Consider the following 24,515-nt stretch of genomic DNA (forward strand, 5'->3'; position numbering starts at 1 on the left):
AAACTGCAGTTCATCTCGCTAGTCATTCATCCCATAAATCATTTCTCACAATGCCATCAGCAATGGACCCCTTTTCCCACCCGCAGCCTTCACTATTCACTACACACGTGGCAGAATTTAATGTGTTCGGGGAACCCACTGAAGAAGGACTACATATACTGTACATCAGAAAATTTACTTCAGTGTCACAGGAGTGTAATGCATACAGGGAGAGGGCTCCCCAACACTGGCATGAATGGGCAATTTCTTCCTTGTTGGGAAGCTCTGGGTATGTTGCAAGTCCTCACAGATATTTTTATGGGGTTGTCCTGTGCAAGAGTCCTCACGTCTTGGCTAGGTTTGGCAGCCAGCCATTGTTTCTAGAAACCATTGTTTCTAGGAGCCACCAATGCTTTGCTGTCTCACTGACCTGCTGCAGGTGTGGGGATTTACAAGACAGGAGTGGGAGGTGGGTGTGGTGTGTTGCTCACAACTCTTTCCTCCGGCCACAACACGCTGCTGCTGCTGCATTCAGGCATAAGACGTCGCCTGGCACTATTCTGAAAGAGGCACTCTCTGCTTCCCTATGTTACTGGCAGCTTTTTTTTTTTTATGCTTAATCTTCTGGCAGACAATAGTGTAAAATTTAAATTTCTTCTCACCGCTGCCAATCACAATATGGAGCTCTAGTGCACAATAAGGATGAAATTGGATGCTTTAAAGAACTCAAAGCCTTATTATGATGAACATCTAAATAAACCACAACCAGGAGTTTTGCAGGAATCATAAATAAATGTTTTACTCATCCAGACAATATTGGAAAGACATTTAGTGAAGACATGCCTTTTTCAACTAAACAATTTACAGGTGGGCAGCATATTTCTTGACGGTTTTGTTTCAGATTATCCTAAATCATTCATAACAATGCCATCAGGAATAGATTGATTTCCCCCTGCAAGGGAACAACCCCCATTAAAATCCATATTTTAATAATTAAGAAATAAAAAGTACTGCATAATCTGCCATTGATATCACTTTGTATGATATTAGTCATTCATCCCAATAAATTATGAACTACCCAGTTCATGCAGCTATCATTCAGGACAGAAAGGACTATATTCAGCAAGCTAGAAGACAGCTGAACAATACTGTTCATCACAGCTCCTGTGTAGGTTTGTAGAATCAAAAAGGACATAGTGATTGCCTTTACACTAAAGAAAAAACCTGCAGTCCTCCCGGTTTGGAGCCTTTCCATGTTTACAACACGCTCCCAGACTGCGACCACGTGAAAGCTGAGAAGGGAAGTTTTTAATTTTCAAGGTTCCATAGAGATCAATGAAACAGTTCCATCTAGTGGCTGTTTTAACAGTGTAACAATCAGACTTCAATAAATAGTTCATTATTTACGGATCTTTTTGAGATGGAATAACCAGAAAATACCTCTGGATGTGCCCTGGAGATTGACAACATCATGAAAAGGACCCACAAACTTCTGTGAGTGAGCAATCTCAATAGCAGGATAAAAGCTCTGTGTGAAGAAGCCCAGTGTATTTGATCGATGAAGCGCTCCTACAGGGACATATCTCTAAATCAACACATGATTTATTTATTTTTTTACAGATACAGATGAAAGAATCCCCAAATTTTATTTACTTCCTAAAATCCATAATGGGACTCTACCAGTACCTGGTAGACCTATTGTATCTGGCTGTGGCTCCATTTTAGAACCTCTGGCTATATATGTAGATTCCTTTTAAAAAACCATGTATTGAACATATAGGCTCTTTTGTGAAGGACACGACCCACTTCTTGAATTTGTTAGTAATGTTCATTTGGACTATACTAATATTTGGCTTGTCACTCTAGATGTGCGTGCCTTGCACACTAAAATCCCACAGGACGAAGCAATATCAGTTATAGAAGAAACACTGAACGAAAGGGAGGTATTACACCCCCTGCCAGCTTTATTCTGGCTTTAGCAGAATTATAGTCCTAAAGAAAAACTTTTTCCTTTGTGGTGAGGACATTTTTATTTTATTTTATTTTGGCAGGTTTCAGGCATGGGCTGTAGATTTGCCCCAGAACTTGCCAATGTCTACGTGAACCGATTTGAAAGACAACACATACTAAACATAGATAATCCTTACAAAAAGTCTATGTAGTTGTTGTTCAGTCATTCAGTCGTGTCCGACTCTTCGTGACCCCATGGACCATAGCACGCCAGGCCTTCCTGTCCTGCGCTCTCTCCCGGAGCATGCTCAAGTCCATATTCATTGCATCGGTGATGCTATCTAGCCATCTCATCCTCTGCTGTCCCCTTCTCCTTTTGCCTTCAGTCTTTCCCAGCATCAGGATCTTTTCCAGAGAATTTTCTCTTCTCATTAGGTGGCCAAAATATGTGAGCGTCAAAATATCTGTCCTTCCAATGAGCACTCAGGGTTCATTTCCTTTAAGATGGACTGATTTGACCTCCTTGCAGTCCAGGGGACTCGTAAGAGTTTTCTCCAGCACCACAGTTTGAAAGCATCAATTCTTCGGCGCTCAGCCTTCCTTATAGTCCAGCTCTCACACCCATACGTTGCTACTGGGAAAACCATAGCTTTGATTAGACGGACCTTTGTCGGCAAGGTGATGTCTCCGCTTCTTACTGTGCTGTCTAGGTTTGCCATAGCTTTCCTCCCAAGGAGCAAGCGTCTTTTAATTTCATGGCTACAGTCACTGTCTGCGGTGATCTTGGAACCCAAGAAAATAAAATCTGTCACTGCTTCCATTTTTTCCCCTTCTATGTGCCAGGAAGTGATGGGGCCAGATGCCATGATCTTCGTTTTTTTAATGTTGAGTTTCAAACCAGCTTTTGCACTCTCCTCTTTCACCCTCAACAAGAGGCTCTTTAGATCTTCTTCGCTTTCTGCCATTAGGGTGGTATCGTATGCATATCGGAGGTTGTTGATAATTCTCCCGGCAATCTTAATTCTGACCTGTGATTCATCCAACCCGGCATTTCTCACGATGCACTCCGCATATAAGTTAAATAAGCAGGGCGACAATATGCAGCCCTGTCGTACTCCTTTCCCAACTTTGAACCAATTGGTTGTTCCATATCTGGTTCTTACTGTTGCTTCTTGACCCTTGTACAGGTTTCTCAGGAGACAGGTAAGGTGGTCTGGTACTCCCATTCTTTCAGAATTTGCCACAGTTTGTTGTGATCCACACAATCAAAAGTTTTAGCATACTCAATGAAGCAGAAATAGACGTTTTTCTGGAATTCTCTTGCTTTCTCCATGATCCAGCAAATGTTGGCAATTTGATCTCTAGTTCCTCTGCCTCTTCGAAACCCAGCTTGTACTTCTGGTAGTTCTCGGTTCGCATACTGCTGAAGCCTAGCTTGTAGGATTTTGAGCATCACCTTGCTGGCATGTGAAATGAGCGCAATTGTACGGTAGTTTGAACACTCTTTGGCATTGCCCTTCTTTGGAATTGGAATGTAAACTGACCTTTTCCAGTCTTGTGGCCACTGTTGAGTGTTCCAAATTTGTTGACATATTGAGTGCATCACTTTAACAGCATCATCTTTTAGGATTTTAAATAGCTCAGCTGGAAGACTGTCATCTCCGCTAGCTTTGTTGTTACTAATGCTTCCTAAGGCCCACTTGACTTCACTCTCTAGGATGTCCAGCTCAAGTACAGTGACTGCACTATCATGGCTATCAGGGACATTAAGATCTTTCCTGTATAGTTCTTCTGTGTATTCTTTCCACCTCTTCTTAATCTCATCTGCTTCTGTTAGGTCCCTGCCTTCTTTGTCCTTTATCATGCCCGTCTTTGCACAAAATGTTCCCTTGATATCTCCAATTTTCTTGAAGAGATCTCTATACTATTATATAAAAGATATTTAGATGACATCTTTATGATTTGACAGGTTCCTAATAACAGGCTTCAGGAATTTGGGGAATCCATCAATCATCTACATTCCACTATTAAATTCGATATGTCATATGATAGACATCAGATCCAATTTCTGGATGTACAAATTAGATTAATCCAGGGTACTTTCCAGACAATTATATGTAGAAAACCTACTGCTGTTAATTCCTATCTAGAATTTGAAAGTTGCCATCCTAGTTTCTAAAAATGGAATTTGCCATACTCCCAATTTTTAAGGTTTAGGATAAATTGCGGTCAAGCTAAAGAGTTTTACACACAGGCTAGAGAATTGATGCAACAAGAAAGAGGGTAACCATGCAGGATCTTAAAACAAGCATTTTATAGAGGCAAATTAGTCAGATGAACAGACTTAATGGTGCCCAAAGACCATCATCATCATCATCATCAAAAAAAAATTTCTTTAAAGAGCCAGTGCATTGCTAATTTCAAGGGAAGAGTGGTATTTTTATTTTTTGCTCATCCGCCCTTTGGCAACATTTTTCCCAAGTGAAAGACAAAATCAGTGAACATATCGCAAGAGTTCTATGCCAAAAATAGGCCCAATTTCCCCCACTCATAAAGAGAAGGCAACAGCAGCTTAGCTTCCCATTTTCTCAGCAACTGCTGCTTCTGCAGCTGCTTCCCCACTGCCAGCCAGTCAACAATATGGACTCAGTGGTGTTGGATTGTGCCAGGCGTAGGCAACCTGGTATCCTCCAGAAGTCTTGGACTACAACTTCCATAAACCCCAGCCAGCATAGCCAATGGTTGGGGTTATGGGTGTTGTAGTCCAAAACATCCAGAGTGCCTGGTTGCCTAACTCTGGATGATGCCATCATGATTTGTGGCTGCTCAGAACAGGAGGGAATCTGGTCCCTAAGCAAGATGCTCACTTGCTGTTCCACTCATCTAATTCCATGTTGTCAAAAGAAGTTATGTAAAAAGAAGCCCATCAGATTCAGAAATGGTCTGTTTTCATAGCCTCGTTACTTCTTCCGTTTACCCACTGCTTGTGCGCAAGTTGTAATGAGAAGATGGCAGCAGTGTGCACCTTCCTCCTTCATCCCCCTGACTTCATTCATTGTGGCCACGCTTCAGGAGCACTCACTTGTCCAAGTGTCTCTGCATCACTCTGACATTTTCCAACTCATTTCCCTGGTGCTTCACCTAACCTGAAGGCTGCCCTCTCAGTATGACCTCTTCTGCCAGCTCAGTTCATTTTTTTTATTCTATCTTAACCCCCTGCGCCTCCCCACCCTAGATTGCAAAAGATTACAGATAAGACATAAGACTTTTCAATCAAGGAAGGCTTTTTGTGGTTAGTGAGAAGGGTCATTTGAATGACCTGTTTAAAAAAGTTATGTATCTAAAATTGTTTAATAGCTTTTTATTCTATAGTTTCATTTTGACATCTGTCCTAAGGCCACATTGTTGCGCAGGGACCAAGTTAAATAAAATGGTGTACATAAAGAAAAGTCATGAAATGCAAATTATGTACAAGTAGTTAGCTATATTCATTTAGCTTACAAAATCCAAATCTCCTAGCCACAAAAAGTGTTTCCGTGAAATTCCTGTGATTAGAGTTGTGATTTTCACCACGAGCCCTCCTCTGCTTACTTTCTTGTTCATCATTCTCTGTCTGCATTATAAATCATCAGCTTAAGGAAGGACTGTTTTACTTAGTCAGCAATCTTATACACAATTACCTGGGAATCATAAGCCTTATTGAACTCAATGGCACTTTCTTCTGAGAAGACATGTGTAGGATTGCACTGTCAATATACTACGTTTCCTAAGTTCACTGTCTATAATACAATATAGGAATAACTATTCCCCACCTACCCCAAAAGTCAGCATCACACAAGGCCCAGGATCATCCTGACTTGCAGCAGTTTTGAATAGCCCTGCTTAGGACACACTGAGAGCCGGTGTGAAGTAGTGGTTGGAGTAGCCGACTAAGGAGGCGTCTTCCCACACTGATACAGTTCAAAAATGCATTTTCTTGAATTTGCATTTATTCCTCCAGTGGCACAAGTAGCCAATTAATGCAGTGAAACTTGGTATAAATCCTGCTATCCTGAGGCAAACTTAATCTTAAATCACATTAATTTGGCTATAGGTAGGTGGAGTCTTGCAACATCAACAAGTTTCATTTTCTTTTTTACATCCTTTAATCTTATGTGCAGGTGCAATGATGCAAATGACTGGAGATTTTTCTTAAAAGTCATCCCAAAAGTAATTCCCAGTTCCCCACACATCTCTGCTGACTTTCCCAGGAATAACAGCAACTGAAGAGAACGTGATTTACTTTGGAATAGACATGAATATCTCAGTTTTCAGCTAGTTTTTCCTTGAAGCAAGGAAAGAAAAATGACAACGGAGAGAATGGGGACAGCTTGAAAAGGCATTTTCACATAGCACCATGTGACTTGCATGACAATGGAAGCTGTTTGCAATGGGCCCAAGCTTGTACATCTGATGGTGGTGTGGAGACACTCTACAAACCATCAGCCATAGCAGACAATAAAATAAAAATCACACTTGCCATTTGCCCTCAAGAGAAATAAAGTGTAAAGTTCAAGTGGTGGCCTGTAATGAAAGTGTGAGGTGAAGTTTGGCTGTGCTCCTGGTCTCTTAAGATGGCAGCTAAGCATTTGTGTCCATGCTCCACTCTTTTCCATTTATACACAGAATCCCACACAATGTCATCTGTGTTATTATACTTGTTTTTAATTAAGGATTGCTTGCACACAGTATTATTCTTATATGCTAAAAGAAAATACAGATAGATTATATATCCAGATGGATTGCAGAGGACCAACAGAGTCGATTTGGCAAAACCTTTCCCCATCAAAACTTGGCAGTTCACTTTTTTTCATTTAAAACATTTCTAGGCTGCTTCTGTATAAAAGCAATGTCCCAAATAGTTCACACAACACTGTTTTCCATCACTAGGTGGATTTGTGCAGCCACTTGAAATTGAACAGCTGGGCTGTGAAGTGCTGCGCAAAGGCCCCTTGCAGATGAAAAACGCCATGTGAATCTAGTCGGGATATGTCCACATGCTGCAGTCCTCAAACTCCTTTCTCCACTGATGGAAATGAGGAAGACATTGCTTCATAGTCTGGTTTCATCAGAAATCCCCCAGATATGTCCTTTTCTTTCAGTTCCCTATGTGGTTGAAGTAAATTTGTCTGAGAACCACCCGGTAAACTTTTGAACAGCTATCACATGGATATTGGTTGTCCAACATTGGCCTGGGAGGAATCCACTTGTGTGATACACACAAAACAGAAAAGGGCTCAGGCATGTTCTCTGCCCCTCTAGAAGGTGGACGGTCACTACACAGCACAGGCAGTAGACAGTTGTGGCATGTTTCAGCAGCAGCAGCAGCAGTCACAGCAGGTCATGGTTATGGCGTAGAGTCCAGCTTGCACCTCTGTTCTGCCTGTCCTGCACAGCTTACTAGAGGGAAACACACAACAAAGCACAGAGGAATGTTACTGCGTACCAGCATAGTGGCAATCAAGGCAGCTAACGGGAAACTCCAGGTTCCTGCATTCAGCTCAGGTTTTCCCATTCAGTTCAACTCAGATTCTTTCGCATGGACACCAGCATCGAGAAAATGCTGAATCCTTCCAGTCTCTAGGTAGCTTAACCACTTCAAGGTTTAGCTGCCTGTGGAGAAACAGCTACAGTCCTGTAGGTATATGTTTTTCACACTGTTATTCGAATGTATAATTAAGAATACTTTTGTTATACATGTACCTTTGTTATGAATATGTATATGACAGTGTTATCAATTTATGGTCCTAGTATTTAGGAAGCCTCATGCTACCAACTCCCTTTAGCAGATTAAACACCCAAACTGTACACCTAGAGCTCTTTTGATGGGTTCAGTTCAGGTTTCATACTAACAAGAAATTAGCATAATGGAATCCCTGGGTCCGTTTCTTGCTTTTACTAACATTTATTCATGTAGTCAACTTGTGAGTCATCCCCAAAACACTATTGTCCTCTCTCCACTCCCAGGGGGCCCAAATTGCCTACATTCCTACCCACTGGAAGCTAATTCAGACCAGTAGTTCACCCACCACTTCCCTTGCCTTTCAAACAAGGCCTTCTAATCATATTGGCTGCAGCAGCAGTTGGGCCTAGGGATGTACGAAAGTCACTTACCTGGTCCCGCAGCTTGCTTCGCGGTGGGGGGGAGGCGCTTCGGTTCTCCCCCCGAAGTTCAGGCCGGGGGGGGAGGCACCCCGCCTCACCCAGCCGAAATTCAGGCCGGGAGAGGAGGTGCCCCGCCTCGCCCGGCCGAAATTCAGGCCGGGGAGAAGTGCCCCATCTCCCCGGCCACGATTGCATTGCCCTTATTTTCGCCGTAGTCTATGTAAATCTTTACATAGACTTCCTGGGCCCAAATAAGGAACGCAAATGGCGGCGCCCATGGGCGCCGCCATTTGCGTACGCACTTTTTTTTTTTCAAAGTCACCTGTGATAGGCTACGTAACGATTTACGTAGCCTATCATGGCTGACTTTGGAAATCTAGCCGTGATAGGCTACGTAAATCGTTACGAAGCCTATCACGTGTTTTGGGGGTTTTTTTACTTTATTTTGTAATGGTGGTGGCAGCAGCCAGTCGGAAGACCGGCCGCCGCCCCCGCCGAAACGCCGCCGGGACCCGCCACCGAGAGGGACATTCGAGGGAGGTAAGTCCCATCCCGGGGGGGGGGAGCGGGGGGGCAGAGAATTTCACCAACAATTTCGGGGGGCCAAATGCATTGGCATTCGGTCTTCCTGAGATTCGTGGAGAAATTCTCCGCCATCCCTAGTTGGGCCAAGTAAGGAGGCAGGCTTGTGAGGAAGCCAGCTCCCCAAGCGCAAGGAGCCCCAGTGATGAAGTATCTCAGCCCCAGTGATGAAGCATCTCATTCTCAGCCCCAGTGATGGAACATCAGCACACAAGTGAGTTAAGAACCTGTGCAAATTTAGCAACAGGGCAAGGAAGCCAGGGCAGTCAACTGTTCCCTCCCTACTGATAGTACGTAACTGTAAATAAATAACTATAAATAAATTACCTACTTTATCCTAGTAGCAACTTAGTTTTCCAGGTAAACAAACCAAATAATAGCAATTAAAAAAACAGGTATGAAGGTAGAAAGCCGGCAGCGATGTAGGGGCTATCCAGTGTATTGCACTGAGCATCATATGTATGACTATCTGCCTTGCTGGACAGAAGTTGTGGGTGTGTGCTCAGTGTAATGAGATCCTGGCTTTCAGGGAACAAGTTAGTTCCCTTGATGCCAAGGTTGCTGACCTAGAGAAGCTAGAGAGGCAGAGAGGTTGGCAGACGAGACCTCCAGGGACCTAATAGCAGTGTCCCACTCCCTGAGTGACAGCTCCTCTGTAGGTATAGAGAATGGTGGTCTTGGGGAAGGAGGGTGTCATTCTGAGGAAGAGGGAAATGATCCCTTAGAAGGGACCCATTCCTCAGAAGACAAGCAAATACCCTTTCATGCCAAGGATGTGCCTCCAGAGGGAGGGGGCTTGTAGTAGTGGGAGATTCGATCATTAGACACATAGACAGCTAGGTTTGTGATGGGCATGTAGACCACATGGTAAACTGCCTCCCTGGTGAGAAGGCTGCAGATACTGTGCACCATCTAGATAGCCTAGTAGTTAGTGCTGGGGTGGAGTAAGTGGTCATGGTCCATGTTGGTACCAGTAATGTGGGTAAATGTAGTCATGAGGTCCTTGAAGCCGAATATAGGTTGCTAGGTAGGAGGTTGAAATCCAGGACCACCAAGGTGGCTTTCTCTGAAATGCTACCTGTTCCACGTGAGGGACCAGCTAGACAGGCAAAGCTGAGGAGTCTCAGTGCATGGATGAGACAGTGGTGCAAGAAGGAGGGATTCAGATTTGTTAGGCATTGGGGGACCTTTTGGGACAAGTCAGGCCTGTACAACTGGGATGGGCTCCACTTGAACCAAATTGGAACCAGATTACTGGTGTTAAACATAAAAATGGTAGCAGAGCAGCTTTTAAATTAAACCCTGGGGGAAAGCCAACAGGAGCTGGGAAGCATCCAGTTTGGGTTAAATCATCCCTAGGGAATGAAAATAAAAATATTTCAGTAGCCCAAATGTAGAAGGGGAGGAATAGGCTATGAGTATATGGTGGAACATGATAGCCAATCAAAAAGCCCTAAATGCCATAGCAAAAGATGCACACGCCAGAGACATCTGGGGAGGGACACCATGTATAGATATTTCTATGCAAGTGCTAGAAGCCCCCGAGCCAAAATGGAAGATTTGGAGTACCTGGTTTTAAAGGAGAACCCAGATATAGTGGGCATAACGGAAACCTGGTAAAATGGAGAGAACCAGTGGGATACAGTCATCTCTGGATATAAACTCTACAGAAAGGACAGGAAAGGGCATACTGGAGGAGTTGTTGCTCTGTATATCAAGCAGGTCATAGTGTCGAGCAGACTAGAACACTTGAAAGGGGCAAACTCTTCCACAGAAGCACTGTGGGTGATATTATTGGGCTCCAAAACTAATTTAGTACTAGGAACATGCTATTGTCGCCCAGACCAGAATGCTCAAGGTGACCTTGAGATGGAAAACAAAATCAGGGAGGCCTCCAAATGAGAAAGTGTTGTAATAATGAGTAACTTCAATTACCCCTACATTGATTGAATAAATGCATGTTCCAGTCATGACAAAAAGGTTAAATTTATTGATGCCATAAATGACTATGCCCTAGAACAGTGGGTCACAGAACTGACCAGAGAGGAGGCAACCCTAGATTTAATCCTAAGTGGTGTCGCCCACGACCTAGTATGAAATGTCAATGTTGATGAATCCATTGGAAACAGCGACCATAGTGCTATCAGATTTAATATATATTTAAGTGGAAAATTGCCAAAGAAGTCCAACACAGTCATATTTGACTTCAAAAGAGGAAACTTCTCTAAAATGAGCTGAAATGTATACCACAATAACAGAAGCTCAGCTAAAGCATTAGGAAAGGTAGCACCAAGTTCAAGAGGTCACTGGCATGGTTAACAAGCAGTGTCAAGGAAGCTATTTAGGGATGTCAGAGAATTCTGCCACAAATCCCAGGGAGGCCAAATTCCAGTGAATTCGGCCCCCGGGAATCTGTGGCAGAACAAAGCAACCCCCCACCACCACCCCACGAAATGGGCCCAGAACGGAGCCTACCTTGTGTCGGCTGTCCGGTGCTCCACAAATGGTGGCCGCATCTGCAGCCGCCATTCGCATTCCGTCAAATGGCCATGATAGGCTACCTAAGTATTTACGTAGCCTATCACGGCTAATGCAGGGACGCCATTTGCATCCCTGCGGAGGCCGTGATAGGCTCCGTAAATATATACGTAGCCTATCGCAGCAATAGGCAGGAACGCAAATGGCGGCTGCCATAGCCGCCATTTGCGTCCCTGTGTTTTGCCGTGATAGGCTATGTATATATTTACATAGCCTATCAGGGCAAAATACAGGGGCGCAAATGGCATAGCAGCCGCCATTTGTGCCCCTGTCTTTTGCCGTGACAGGCTACGTAAATATACACGTAGACTATCATGGCAAAAGACAGAGACGCAAATGGCAGCGGCTACGGCAGCCGCCATTTGCATCCCTGCACAGCCCAGCAGCCAGATATCCAGCTGCAGGTGGCCCCGGCCAGCGGCTCCGTGGAGTTGCCGTAGAGTGGAGCCGGCCGGGGAGAATTTCGGGGGGAGGAACGGAGAGCCTCCCCCTCACCGCGAATGACCCCACGTGGAACTAGGTAAGGGATTTGTACATCCCTAAAGCTATTAAAGAAAAGAAGGCTTCCTTCAGAAAATGAAAGTCTTGTTCAACTGAGGAAAACAAAAGGGAGCACAAGCTTGCACAAAGGAGATGCAAGCAGACAATAGGAGAGGCAAAAATAGCATTTTGAGGAGCATATCACTAACAACATCAAGGCCAATAATAAAGAATTCTTTAAATATATCAGAAGTAGGAAACCAGTTAGGGAGGCAGCTGGACTGCTGGATGACAATGGAGTTAAAGGAGTACTAAAGGAGGATGAGGAGATCGCGGAGAAGCTGAATGGGTTCTTCTCATTTGTCTTCACTGCAGAAGATATAGGACAGATACCTGTACCAGAACTGATATTTTCAGGAAGGGAGTCTGAGGAACTAAGGCAAACAGTGGAGATGAAAGATGAAGTTCTCAATCTTAATGACAAAAGGAAAGTTAATAAATCACCGGGCCCAGTTGATATCCATCCTAGAGTTCTTAAAGAATTTAAATATGAAATTGCTGATCTTCTAATGAAAATATGTAACAACAATTTTTAAAAAGGGATCCAGAGGAGATCCGGGAAATTACAGGCTGGTTAGATTAACATTTGTTCTGGGTAAATTGGTTGAAAGCATTATTAAAGATAAAAATGAGTAGCATATAGAAGGACAAGCCCTGCTGAAAAAGAATCAATATGGCTTCTGCAAAGGTAAGTCATGTCCTACTAACCTTTCGGAGTTCTTTGAGAGTGTCAATAAACATGTGGACAGGGGTGATCTGGTAGACATTATTTACTTGGACTTCCAAAAGGCTTTTGACAAAGTCCCTTCCAAAGACTCCTGAGCAAACTTAGCAGTCATGGAATAAGAAGAGAAGTCCTCTTATTGATCAGTAACTGGTTAAAGAACAGAAAGCAGAGAGTAGGAATAAATGGTAAATTCTCCTAATGGAGGGAGATAAATAGTGGGTTCCCACAGGGATCTGTATTAAGACCAATGCTTTTCAACTTGTTAATAAACTATCTGGAATTAGGAGTGAGCAGTGAAGTGGCCAAGTTTGCTGATGACACCAAATTATTTAGGGTGGTTAAAACAAAACAGAATTGTGAGACACTCCAAAAGGATCTCTCCAAACTGCGAGAATGTGCATCTAAATGGCAAATGCGGTTCAACGTAAGCAAGTGTAAAGTGATGCGCACTGGGGCAAAAAATCCCAACTTCAAGTATAAGCTGATTGGATCTAAGCTAGCAATGACTGATCAAGAAAGAGATATTGGGGTTATGGTGGATAGCTTGATGAAAATGTCAACCAAGTGTGCGGCCACTGTAAAAAAGGCAAACTCCATTTAGGCATAATTCGGATAGGAATTGAAAATAAAACTGCCAATATCATACTGCCCTTACACAAATCTATGGTGCGACCACACTTAGAATACTGTGTACAGTTCTGGACACCGCACCTAAAAAAAAGATATAATAGAGCTTGGAAAAGGGCAGAAAAGGGCAACTAAAATGATCAAGGGGCTGGAGCAACTTCCCTCTATGAGGAAAGGTTACATCATTGTTTACCTTGGGAAAAAGGCGAATAAGGGGAGACATGATAGAGGTTTATGCATAGTGGAGAATGTGGATGGGGAGACATTTTTCTCCCTCTCTCATAATACTAGAACCTGGGGTCATTTTATAAAGCTGGTCGGTGGGAGATTCTGAACAGGTAAAAGGAAGTACTTCTTCACACAACACAAGTTAAACCATGGAATTCACTACTACAAGATGTGGTGATGGCCACAAATTTGGATGACTTTGTTTGTTTGTTTATATTTACATACCATTCCACATCAAAAGGTTTCAGAGCCGTGATCAGCAAAGATAAAAGAATAGAACACCATGTTAAAACAATTAAAACATTTTTAAAAGAAACAAGTTCTGATAACCCCTTTAAAAGGGGGTTAGATAAATTCCTGGAGGAGAAGGCTATCAATGGCTACTAGTCCTGATGGCTCTGTGCTACTTCCAGTATCAGAGACAGTATGCCTATGTACACCAGTTGCTGGGGAACATGGGTGGGAGGGTGCTGTTGCACTCATGTCCTGCTTGTGGGTTTACCGTGGGCAGCTGGTTGGCCAATGTGTGTGTGAACAGAATGCTGGACTAGATGGACCTTTGGTCTGATCCAGCATAGCTTTTCTTATATTCTTATGTTCTTATAAACCTCTTCTTCTTTTTCAGTTTGACTTTGGCAGGAAGGAAAATTTCAGTTAAATACCTTCTGAACAAATCTATGTTTTCTGATGGGTGGAGTTCCTACAAGATGAAGTGGCTATTATTATTGATTATGGAGGTGACCTAACTTAAAGCAATTGGTCATTCCTTCAGCTATAGTAACAACTATGCAGGCAGGCACAGACAAACACCATTTCATTATCCTGGGCAAAAACTATCTGATTGTCCTCCAACCTGCTGATTTTCCCTGGAAATTACTTACCCTTTATTATCAGCATAGCCCCACACAGAATGCCTAATAATATAAATGTATATCTTCCAGCAGTAACATATAGGGCTGTCCTTGAAGTTTCTTCCTTCCTTTGCTCTTTTGCCGGGGTGGAAAAATACAATGAAACATGCTGCAAAAGCACAAAAATACAGAATAACTACACTGAGTAGAAGCAGAAAAGTAGTTGCTAAACTAATGCAAGCATTTACTACCACATAATACAGATTTCCTTTCATACAAGACATTCAGCAGAAGTTAATTCAAAATGGAATTAATCACTTTTGAAGGGAAAATGCTCTGCAGAGTTGAATGTTCAGTTTTCAAAAATATTTATTGAAACTCAAATTTAAGCAAAACTACTATCTAACACGTTTCAGGCCCTGCACTAAATTTATTATGGCTTAAGGCAGGGAAATTCTGAAAAGCTAAACATCATTCCATCTTGTACCTCTCAGAGGCAGACAAAGGGATATGCTGCTCTCATTCTCCTTTCCTCCCACTGCCGTTTCCACCTCTTCTTCCCAGCAGGCAGTTAAAAAGACCCAGAGAAGCAAGAGGCATGGCCATGACAATGGAAGCTGGTGGCTCCGATGTCAGTGGGCCAGTGAATCCGTTCTGGGTTTCAGTCAGAACCAGTCAGAACTGTAAAGAAGCTATCCAAGGTGCAGAACCCAATCCTTAAAATACAACACCTTGGATAGCTCCTTTAGATTTCTGACTGAAACCCAGAGCACATTCACAGCCCCCTTGACATCGAACCCATCAGCCTCCACTAATCCATACCTTTCCCCCATTAAGGACCCACTACTAGCAACATCCGTTTGGTTTTGCTACTTCCAGCTGAGCTAAGCAAAGAGAAGGATAAGGGCTCTGCTTGGAAATGGGAAATTTCCACATCAATATGCAAAGAGGCATCGAAGATACTTACATCCAGTGGAGATTCTGTATTGGATGTCCACCTTGGTTCCAAAGCAGAGTCAGATTCAGTGAAGCGTTCAGGAGTTGGATGAAGTGAAGCTAAAACAACACACTAATTAGTACAATGTTATTTTTACAAGGTAAATGGATGCATCTGGATGACAGAGTCCCATGTCATTTGTATGAATATAAGTCCAGTGCTCTTGACTGAAAATGGGAATTAAGCACACTTAACTGAATTACATACTTATTCTGTCTTGCTCTCTTTCTTTTAGATTTACTATCAATGTTGTATTTCATATCACTGCATGCTTTACTATATCCTGTCCTAAGCTTTTCACTGCTATACTAATCAATTTCTTACTGTCTGGCATTAGAGGGAGTGATACTTACAGTGCATCTGCTCTTTGGAGAACAGAACTTTTATTTATTCTGAAGAAATAGACTACTCAGCCTCACTACGCATGATTTCAAAAGACTCAGAGACCAGTTTTCTACTGTGTTAATGAATAACATAACCCTTCTCTCCACTAATACAGTATTGTCCCTCTGGTTACAAAACTCCAAGAGATGGCAGATACTATGGAAAATAAATTTAAGCTGCAAACTATGCATACTTGCTTGGTAGTAAACTCCTCTGAACTCATTATTTATTTATTTGTTGTTGTTATTAGTATTAGTATTAGTATTGATTTATTCCATTTCCATACCAGCCAATAACCAAAGCTCTCTGGGCAGTTCACAACAACTCATGTTATATCAACATGAGTCCAAAATTAAATCTGAAGGGATTATTGTCTGAATGACACCTGATAATTTGGCCTTCTTTACTTCATGTTCCTTGGCATTTTTATTCATTGGTTACATGCTTAATCCTGTCCTTGTTCAAAAGCTCACTTTATTTGATCCTCACAACTACTTTGTGAGAAGGTTAGGCTGCCTGAGAGATAATTTGAAGGTTAGGGTGAGAGAAGGTTAGGCTGAGCAACAGGTCATTCATCCATACAGCCCATTTTTGTTTCACGTGTAATTGGAAAATCAATACTAAAATGCAAGAAAACCAAGAAGGAACTTCATGTGTGATAACAGCATAGCTGATCCATATGGAAGCAAACAGTGTTTTTTAATGGTAAAAATGATAGGACCTTTAAATAAAATTGTATACTACAGTTTGTTTAAAGGGAGATCTAAGAGAACCTGGGTGACTAAAGCAAAGGGCCAGGTTGCAGGTAAGCTTGTAGTATGTTTAAAACATAAAAGCAAGTGTTCTGTAGAACAGGAAAAAAAGGCTGCTGCTAAGTAAGGCTGACATAAAACTTTCAAACAACAAAGGGGAAGCTAGTGGTTCTGTCTCCATATGGTCTGGCCCCTAGTAGCAATGTGAAAACTACAATTATAGCTGTTTTAGGAACAGCTGAAACACATTTATATAGATGTAAAATTCCTACACGTCTTTTCTGTTAAAAGTTTTATTCATCTGCTTATGGGGGACGCTCTACATTGTTTTAACAGGCTGCTTACAGTCTGCACAGTGCTAACCTCCTCAAATTTTCTAGGAACTCTGTAGAAAAATGGATACGTTCTCTATCACAGCAGAATCTTTTCTTCTTACATTCTCAGGAGCTGTATCAGGCTCTCCCTTTCTGGTTCTTTTAAAAAGTATCTAGGCATTACTTGGCTGTGATTTATTTCAGGGCTTCTTGTATTCAATAATCAAAGGCGCTCAGCATCTCTATGTTCTCTATGCAGAAAACGTGTCTGGACAAGCTAAATGGCTGCTTTGATCAATTCTGGCTGCACCTCTTCTGACTGGCTGATGGGAAAGGAATTTTCCGGGCCTAAAACTCTTCCTATTGGCCTGTTGGGGAGAGGGTGACTGTATATGGTCCAGGTTCCCTGAGGGGGCCAATCTGGATATAGTTTTGTTGTCCTGATTGGATGTTAGGGCTCTAAAACCTCTTCCTACTGGTCCACGGTGGCATGAAAAGTTTGTAGAGGAGTCATATGACCACTGTCAGGTGATCCCTCCATCCAGGGCAAGACTTAAGTTTTTCAAACTTAAATAAACGCTACATATACAATCTCGTGCAATATAATGTGCTAGAACGTGCCAGACAGAAGTGTTCTCCTTACCTTTCAGAATCACAACATTAACATCTATTTTCAGAACATTGAAATGGCCTGGTATATCCACACGGCAACAATACATCCCTGCATCTTTTTCTGTTACATGCACAATGGTCAGGGACACATCCCCTTCATTAATGTCTCCCATTAGATGGTACTTGTTGGGCTGCGTACATATCACTTGATATCCGTCCGTCCAGACAATTATAGCAGAACACTTAGAGTTAGGACAAGCTCCTTCGCCCCAACATGAGCTTGTGGTTCCATGTTCACTGGAAGAATAGCGACATGGCAAAGTGATGTTCTGACCCACTTTTCCTTGTACTAGTGTCTCAGCACCTGATGCTAAGAAGCCTGTAGGGAAAGATGATACAATTACCAAAAAGGAATGGGATTAGTAATGCAGACAAGCCAGTATTTCTAAAAATATCTCCCTCTCAGCAGTTTTCCTCGAGCCTAACATAGGGATGAATTTGCCATTTGAAAATATTCTGCCCAGGCACATATTCCTACATCTTGCTCCAGCCCCCTGAGTGAAGCCCCCAAAATGGAGGGAGAGCACACCCAAGTATCACTGAACAAAAATAGTGGAACAAAGGCAGGAAGTATGTTTCTTCCTGCCAAAACACTTTGTCATTTGTGACCATGTAACCTTTTCTTAACTTTCGTAAGAGTTAAGTTTTCAAGAGCAATATTCACTTCCTACACCTCCATGGAAGCTCTGCTTCTGAAATGGCTGGTATGTGGCATAATGTAAAAATACTTGAGTTCCTTTATGGTAGATGGTTTACTTTATGGTGATCACTTCAGGGTATTTTTATACATTTGATTCTCTGCAGGTTCAGGGACACCATGGGGAAACAACCATACTGAGCAATGCTGTTTTCTTAGCAAAGGAAGTGTTTTCTATTAGAAACAAAAGAGAGCAAAACCATAACATTTACACTGGTGGGAAATTAACCCCCACTCCCAATCCAAAGAATACCCCAAAAAATCCCTTTAAAAGGAAGAATTCACTTGCGTTTATTGGTACCTTGCTTGTTTTTTCATTTATGAAATAGCATTGATATCAGAATCGGTGGTGATGCTAAGTAATTTTAGACTCTGGACTTAATAGTCTTATGGGGGGGGGGACTTAAAAAGCAAGGACAAAACCTGTTTGCCAACCCTGATTGAAAAGAACTACTCTGAGCATGTGGAGCTTCGCATTTTAAACTCATTTAAATCATAGCACCATCATGACTCCAGGAATAAAATGGGGTTTACTTCTGCTGCCCTTACGCTAAACATGCTTACTTAGGAATATGCACCATTTTGTTGTTGAAAAGAAGGATATATATTTTTAAAGTAAAAACAATAGAATGAGCATGTGTAGCCATGTAGATGTCTGACTGGCCACCCCTGGCTAAAAAACATTTTAAAAATATGGAGACGGAATGGATGCTGTGGTGAACAGCATCAGGCCTGAGGGACCCCGGCATGCCCATGCTGAGCCAGGTGCTGACCTGGCCCTCCTTGCCACTGCCCCCGCCAACTGCCACTCTCCAGGTGATCATCTGGGACCCCTTTGGGCTGCCCAGATGGACCTTGGCCCCAAGGTCCGATCCTAGCTGCACCAATGATCAGAGTGGTCTTTGGCAATTGGTAGTAAATGTTACTGGGTTACAAAGGTACCATTTATGAATAGGCTACCAGAGGAGAGGAACTACCCCATGACCGAGATTCTGAGTTTAGCTCCAAACCTAAGATATCAAACACTGTACAAAGCCAACAACAGCCATCTGTCTCGTTGTCATAAGAAGACTTATGAATGCCTGTTCTCAGAATGTCAATAATGTAAGATCAGTATTAATATAAAGTCAAAATGCAAAGTCAAAATATTGCACGCTGTTGATGCTGAATTAACTTGAGATACTAATGCTAAATTAGTTTCCTGTGATCTTAAAAGTGACTTACCATATGCAAATATCATCATCAAGTTATCAGTCACGCATGCCAAACCTACTCAGACATAAGTCCATGGAACATGCTTCCTCTCATCTGTACAATGACGCTATATGAAGCAGTGACTTTTCAGAAGTGTCATCTGTTATTATTTATAGTTGTATTAATATTTGGTTACCAGTAAACACCATCAATAGGATCCAATTCAGGGACAAACAAAGAAGCATGGTGTAGGCTGCGATATCAGCAGAGAATTGCCTTGTCCCCCCTTTGAGTGTGTGTGTAATAGAATACTCGTTTCCAAGTGTCTGACTTCTCTAATTTCTGATCTACTTCATATGTGACATGAGTCACAGTGGCAGAAGGTCTGATCAGAGTTTCTCCTTCCTGTGGTTAACATGCTTCAGTGTTCTGTGGACTGCCCAGTGCTGGTGTGGTGGGTATCTAAGATAAAAGTTGGCAGTGTTACACAGCAAAGTGAAAACACTCAGCACCACATTGCACGATGAGATTTGTGCCACGATTCCCTAATATTCAGAGATGGCCCTGAAGATTTAAGTGTGAAGAAAAGCAGTTCCCAGTTATGATTTTCTACAGTGTTTTAAAAAATTATCTCTGGCCAATATCAGTGGTAAAAAGCATTGTATATCTAGACATAGATTTAGGATTAATTACAATATTACAAGTTTGTTTTTAAGTTAATGGCTTGCTCTAAAGCAGGGGTAGGCAATGTGGTACCCTGACACCTTTTGTGGCGCCCACACAGGTGCGTCACCCCTCCCACTTTTCCTTAGGGAGCCTCATGCTTCCAACTCCCTTTAGCTGATTAAACACCCAAAATGTACACCTAGAGCTCTTTTGATGGGTTCATTCAGCTTTCATGCTAACATGAAATTAGCATAATGGAATCTCTGGGTCCATTTCTCGCTTTGACTAAGATTTATTCACGTTTTCATTCCTTATTCAACATCTGAGTCATCAACTGCTACATCAGCTGCTCTTTCAAAATCCATGACACACAAACAGTTACAATTCTGAAGGAAAATTGTTAATTTGCCTCCAGCAGAATAACAGATGCCATCTTATAAACTAGATCTACACTACTGCTTTATAGCAGTATTGAAGTGCACTGATTACTGTTGGGGCACATTACACATTCTATATCTCACTATCATAATGTTATTTCCTGCTTTTTGTTCCACATTATCCAAAATACCACAACAAATGTCATTGTGTGTCCTACGAGGTATAAATACACAAAAGGGATATTACAGTGATGGGATCGTAATGAAATGACCCAAGACGTAGATCTGGCCATAGTGTGGCCTTCAGTTGGCAGCTTGCCAGGGAAAATAAATGTGTTACTGTTGCTGTGGACAATGGAGTGACTGACACACGAGAGAGGCGTATTTAAGTCCAGGTGAGACTGTAGGAGTCTTCTGTAGTTACTCAGGACATAGGCATGGAAAAGAGGATAAAATGTCAGTCACTAATAAGTCAAGGAATGCACTGATAGGTCAATGAACTACCAGTCTGCCAGAGTTTATGGTTTGACTAGATGTGAGGATGTTCTGTCTGGAATGAATAAGTCCCCTGTTGGGGACTGAGAGCTTTTCTACACAAGGCTGTTAATCAGCTGTTAATCTGCTGTATCTGCTTTTGGTTTTGTCACAGACTTGAGATCCGAGCACTAGATAAAGAGTGTTTCCTTTCTTGCTTTTCCACTACATAACCTCTAGGTGGCACTGTGGTATGGCACAAATACACAAGAGGAAATCTCTATTCCTTTCCCTTTCACAGTTAAATGCCACATTTCCCCTGCTCTAAAAAGACTCACCGAAAGTGCTTGTTAGACACAGAAGTGAAACTGGAGGATCAGGACATTGTCTAAAGAACCTGTGAGTAGGGAATGATGAGCACATGATAAATGGCTCATGTAAAAAATCTCTGAGTCAGAGGGTGTCAGGGTGGGGAGAGAAGAATCAGAGACTGTTGGAAAGATAGAGTCAAGAGGAATAGTCAGAAAGAAGCTGGACTACACTGAAAGAGCTTAGATTGGTCAGAGGGGACAATAGAGACAAAGTGACAACAAAGGCTGTCCAGAGAAAGACTGGACATAAAAACGAAAACAATTGACAAGCTGAGGAAGAAGGGACTTCAGGAAGAGGAAAACTACAGAAGCAGTCCTTCAGGAGAGCTAAAGCTATGTCTGTCAGGTGTGAGAAGTTGAGTTCAAGAATGGCAGCTTATACACCTCTTCATTTTCTTCACTTTGACCTTGGCCAGGAGGAAAGTTTTAGTTGAATAATTTCTGAAAAAGTCTATGAGTTCTGATGCGTGGAACTTAATTATAGAGAAATTGGCTAGTATTATTGATTTTGGAAGTGACCTAACTCAAGGCAATAGTATGTCCTTTACTTATAGTAACTACTATGCAGGCACAGACAAAAACTGATTAACCTGGACAAAACTATTTGATTATCCTCCAACTTGCTAATTTCCCTGGAAATTACTTACACTTTAATATCAGCATAGCCCCACATAGAATGCCTAATATTATAAATGTATATCTTCAAGCACTAACATATAGGGCTGTCTTTGAAGTTTCTTCCCTCCTTTGCTCTTTTGCTGGTGTGGAAAAATTCAATGAAACATGCTGCAAAAGCACAAAAATACAGAATAACTACACTAAGTAGAAGGAGAAAAGTAGTTGCTAAACTAATGCAAACATTTATTTCCACATATTAGAGGCTTCCTTTCAAACAAGACATTCGACAGACTGGATTAATGGAATTAATCACTTTTAAAGCTAAAATGCTCAGCAGAGTTGAATTTTCAGTTTTCAAAAATATTTATTGAAACTCAAATTTTATACAAAGCTAAAGTGTTTTATCTAAGGTATTTCAGGCCCTGCACTAAATTTATTGTGGCTTAAGGCAGGGAAATTCTGGAAAGCTAACCATCATTCCATCTTGTACCTGTCAGAGGCACACAAAAGGATACACTGCTCCCATTCTCCTTTCCTCCCACTGCTGTTTCCACCTTTTCTTCTTCCCAGCAGGCAGTTAAAAAGACCCAGAGAAGCAAGAAGCATGGCCAAGGCTTTCCCCCAGTTAAGGATCCACTACTAGGAACATCAGCTTGGGCTTTCTTCACATGGAGGTTTTATCCTGCAATTGCGATTGCTCCTTCACGGAGGTTTGTGGGCTCTTTACATGACGCTGTGATCCTCCAGGGCATCTCCTGCACTAAACACCCTTTGTTCCATTTTTAAATAGATTGCAGATAATGAGCTATCAAATTACCCCATTGTGTTCTGCTTGAGTTCCCTCCGTGAAAAGAGGAAAAGTGGCAAGAAGAGGAGCGAGATCAATGAAAGATAATGGAAGACTCAGATACGGGGAGAAGGGGGGGGGGAAGGACGCACGTAAAAAAGGGAGTCGTTGTGATCCTGTATTTAAAACGGAAGCAGAAAGCCCCATTTTAAATGCAGGATTTTAGGCTGGTGTAGAGATGCCCCAAGGTTTCACTACTTCCAGCTGAGCTAAGTGGAAAAGAAGGATATGGGCTCCATTGGGGATTGATTATTTGCATTAATTAGTCTTAGATAGGGATGAGAGAGGAATTCTGTAGTTATAGCATTTCCACATCAATCTACAAAGAAGCATCAAAGATACTTACATTGGATGTGGATTCCATACTTGGTTCTAAATCAGATTCAGACAGTGAAGCATACAGGAATTGGATAAAGGAAAGCTAAAACAACACACTCATTAGTACAATCCAGAATGTTATTTTTAAAACTGACCGTGTCTCTGAAGACACAAGATATATGGATGTGTCTGGATGACAGAGTCTTATGTCATTTTTACGAGTACAAATCTTGTGCTTCTGATTGAAGATGGGAATTAAGCACACTTAACTGGATAACACACTTCACAAATTTATTCTTTCTTGTTCTCTTTCTTTTAGATTTACTATCAATGTTGTATTTCATTTTATTGCATACTTCACTGTGGCTGGATCTACACTTACCACCTTTTTTCGCTTCCAATGAGGTTTCACCGCCCGCCTTTCACACTACGCAGTACCTGCCTCGAATTGGAACCAGAATTTCCCACTTCCGTGCTCCCGCTTTCAATACCCTAATATCCCAGTATTTCCCTTTAATGTGCTCTGATTTTCCACCTTTGCTACCGTATCCGGTCGTAGTCCCCTCCCCCACCTGTCCATATACGGTGGTGTTTGTATTTCCCTCCTGTCCAATCACAGCTCTCGACGGCCCCATGTCTTCTTACGGCTATCAATCGCATAGCTTCCTCAGCAGCCCCCATTTCCTCAGCAACAAGCAAAGGGCTGGATGTGCACACGCTTGTCTGATCTCGGAAGCTAAGCGGGGTCGGCCCCGGTCAGTAGTTGGGCGACCGCCTGGGAATCAGGCTTCCTGCACTGAGCAGGGGATTATTGTATCCCTTCAAATGAGGTTAAGTTTTACCCCCTCCTATCCCCCACTCCGGATGTGTATTTTTTTTTTAATTAAGGTGTTATCCTCGCAGAATCGGGGCTTCTCCACAATGTTTTTTTTTTCTAATTCAGGCATGCTCTTCGAAGATTTGAAGTTGTGAAGCTTCCCAAGCAGTCGCCCATCCAACTACTGACCAGGGCCGACCCTGCTTAGCATCCGAGATCAGACAAGCGCACGCAGGAAAACAGCACAGCGCTCGAGTGTGAACTGAGCTCGCACATTCAATGAAGCACTGCAATGTGGAAAATGGGTGAGTGTGAATAATCACGTTTTAATGACAGAGCGTTTAACCCAACAGGACACCAAATTCATTGCGATGGCGGGCGCAATGTAGATTGGCCCTATATTCCCCCCCAAACTTTTCACTGCTAAGCGACTTTATTTCTTACTGTCCAGTATTATAGGGAGTGATATTTACAGTGCAGTATGAATTTGCCCTTTGGGGGACAAACACTTTTTCTTCTGAAGGAGTAGACTGCACAGTTTGAGTACACATGATTTTAAAAGACACAGAGACCAATTTTCTGCCAGGTTAATGAAGAACACAACCCTTCTCTACACTAATACAATATTGTCTCTTTGGTTACAAAACTTCAAGAGAAGACAGATACTATGGAAAATAAATGCAGCCTGCAGCCTATGCATGCTTACATGGTAGTGAAGCCCTCTGAACTCATATTATACCTAGATGAGTCACAAATTAAATCTGAAGGGATTATTGCCTGAATGACCCCTTCTTTTCCCTACGTTTTCTGACCTATTTATTTATTTATCATTTACATGTTTAATCCTGTCC

The 24,515-nt window shown here is 42.2% G+C and overlaps 1 protein-coding gene across 3 annotated transcripts; it reads right to left on the reverse strand.

Annotated features, from left to right (window-relative positions):
- Positions 1-6,614: 6,614 nt before the first annotated feature.
- On the reverse strand, positions 6,615-19,536 carry LOC146354571 (hepatitis A virus cellular receptor 1 homolog). Of its 3 annotated transcripts, XM_084832445.1 has the most exons (6): positions 19,207-19,292; positions 17,257-17,604; positions 15,134-15,222; positions 14,197-14,335; positions 12,442-12,607; positions 6,635-7,368 (listed from the first exon to the last, which is right to left on the reverse strand). In XM_084832445.1, exons 1-5 carry the CDS (start codon positions 19,223-19,225, stop codon positions 12,594-12,596), a joined length of 609 nt encoding a protein of 202 aa, XP_084688571.1. In that variant the 5' UTR covers positions 19,226-19,292; the 3' UTR covers positions 6,635-7,368; positions 12,442-12,593. The 3 variants fall into 3 exon arrangements, with proteins under 3 accessions (XP_084688570.1, XP_084688571.1, XP_084688569.1); XM_084832444.1 differs by lacking the exon at positions 12,442-12,607 and having other exon boundaries at positions 6,615-7,368; positions 19,207-19,536; XM_084832443.1 differs by lacking the exons at positions 12,442-12,607; positions 19,207-19,292 and adding an exon at positions 19,373-19,444.
- Positions 19,537-24,515: the final 4,979 nt, after the last annotated feature.

This window comes from Heloderma suspectum, chromosome 2, assembly GCF_057233095.1.
Source record: "Heloderma suspectum isolate Gila_16-S chromosome 2, 16-S_ref, whole genome shotgun sequence".
Lineage (NCBI taxonomy): Eukaryota > Metazoa > Chordata > Lepidosauria > Squamata > Helodermatidae > Heloderma > Heloderma suspectum.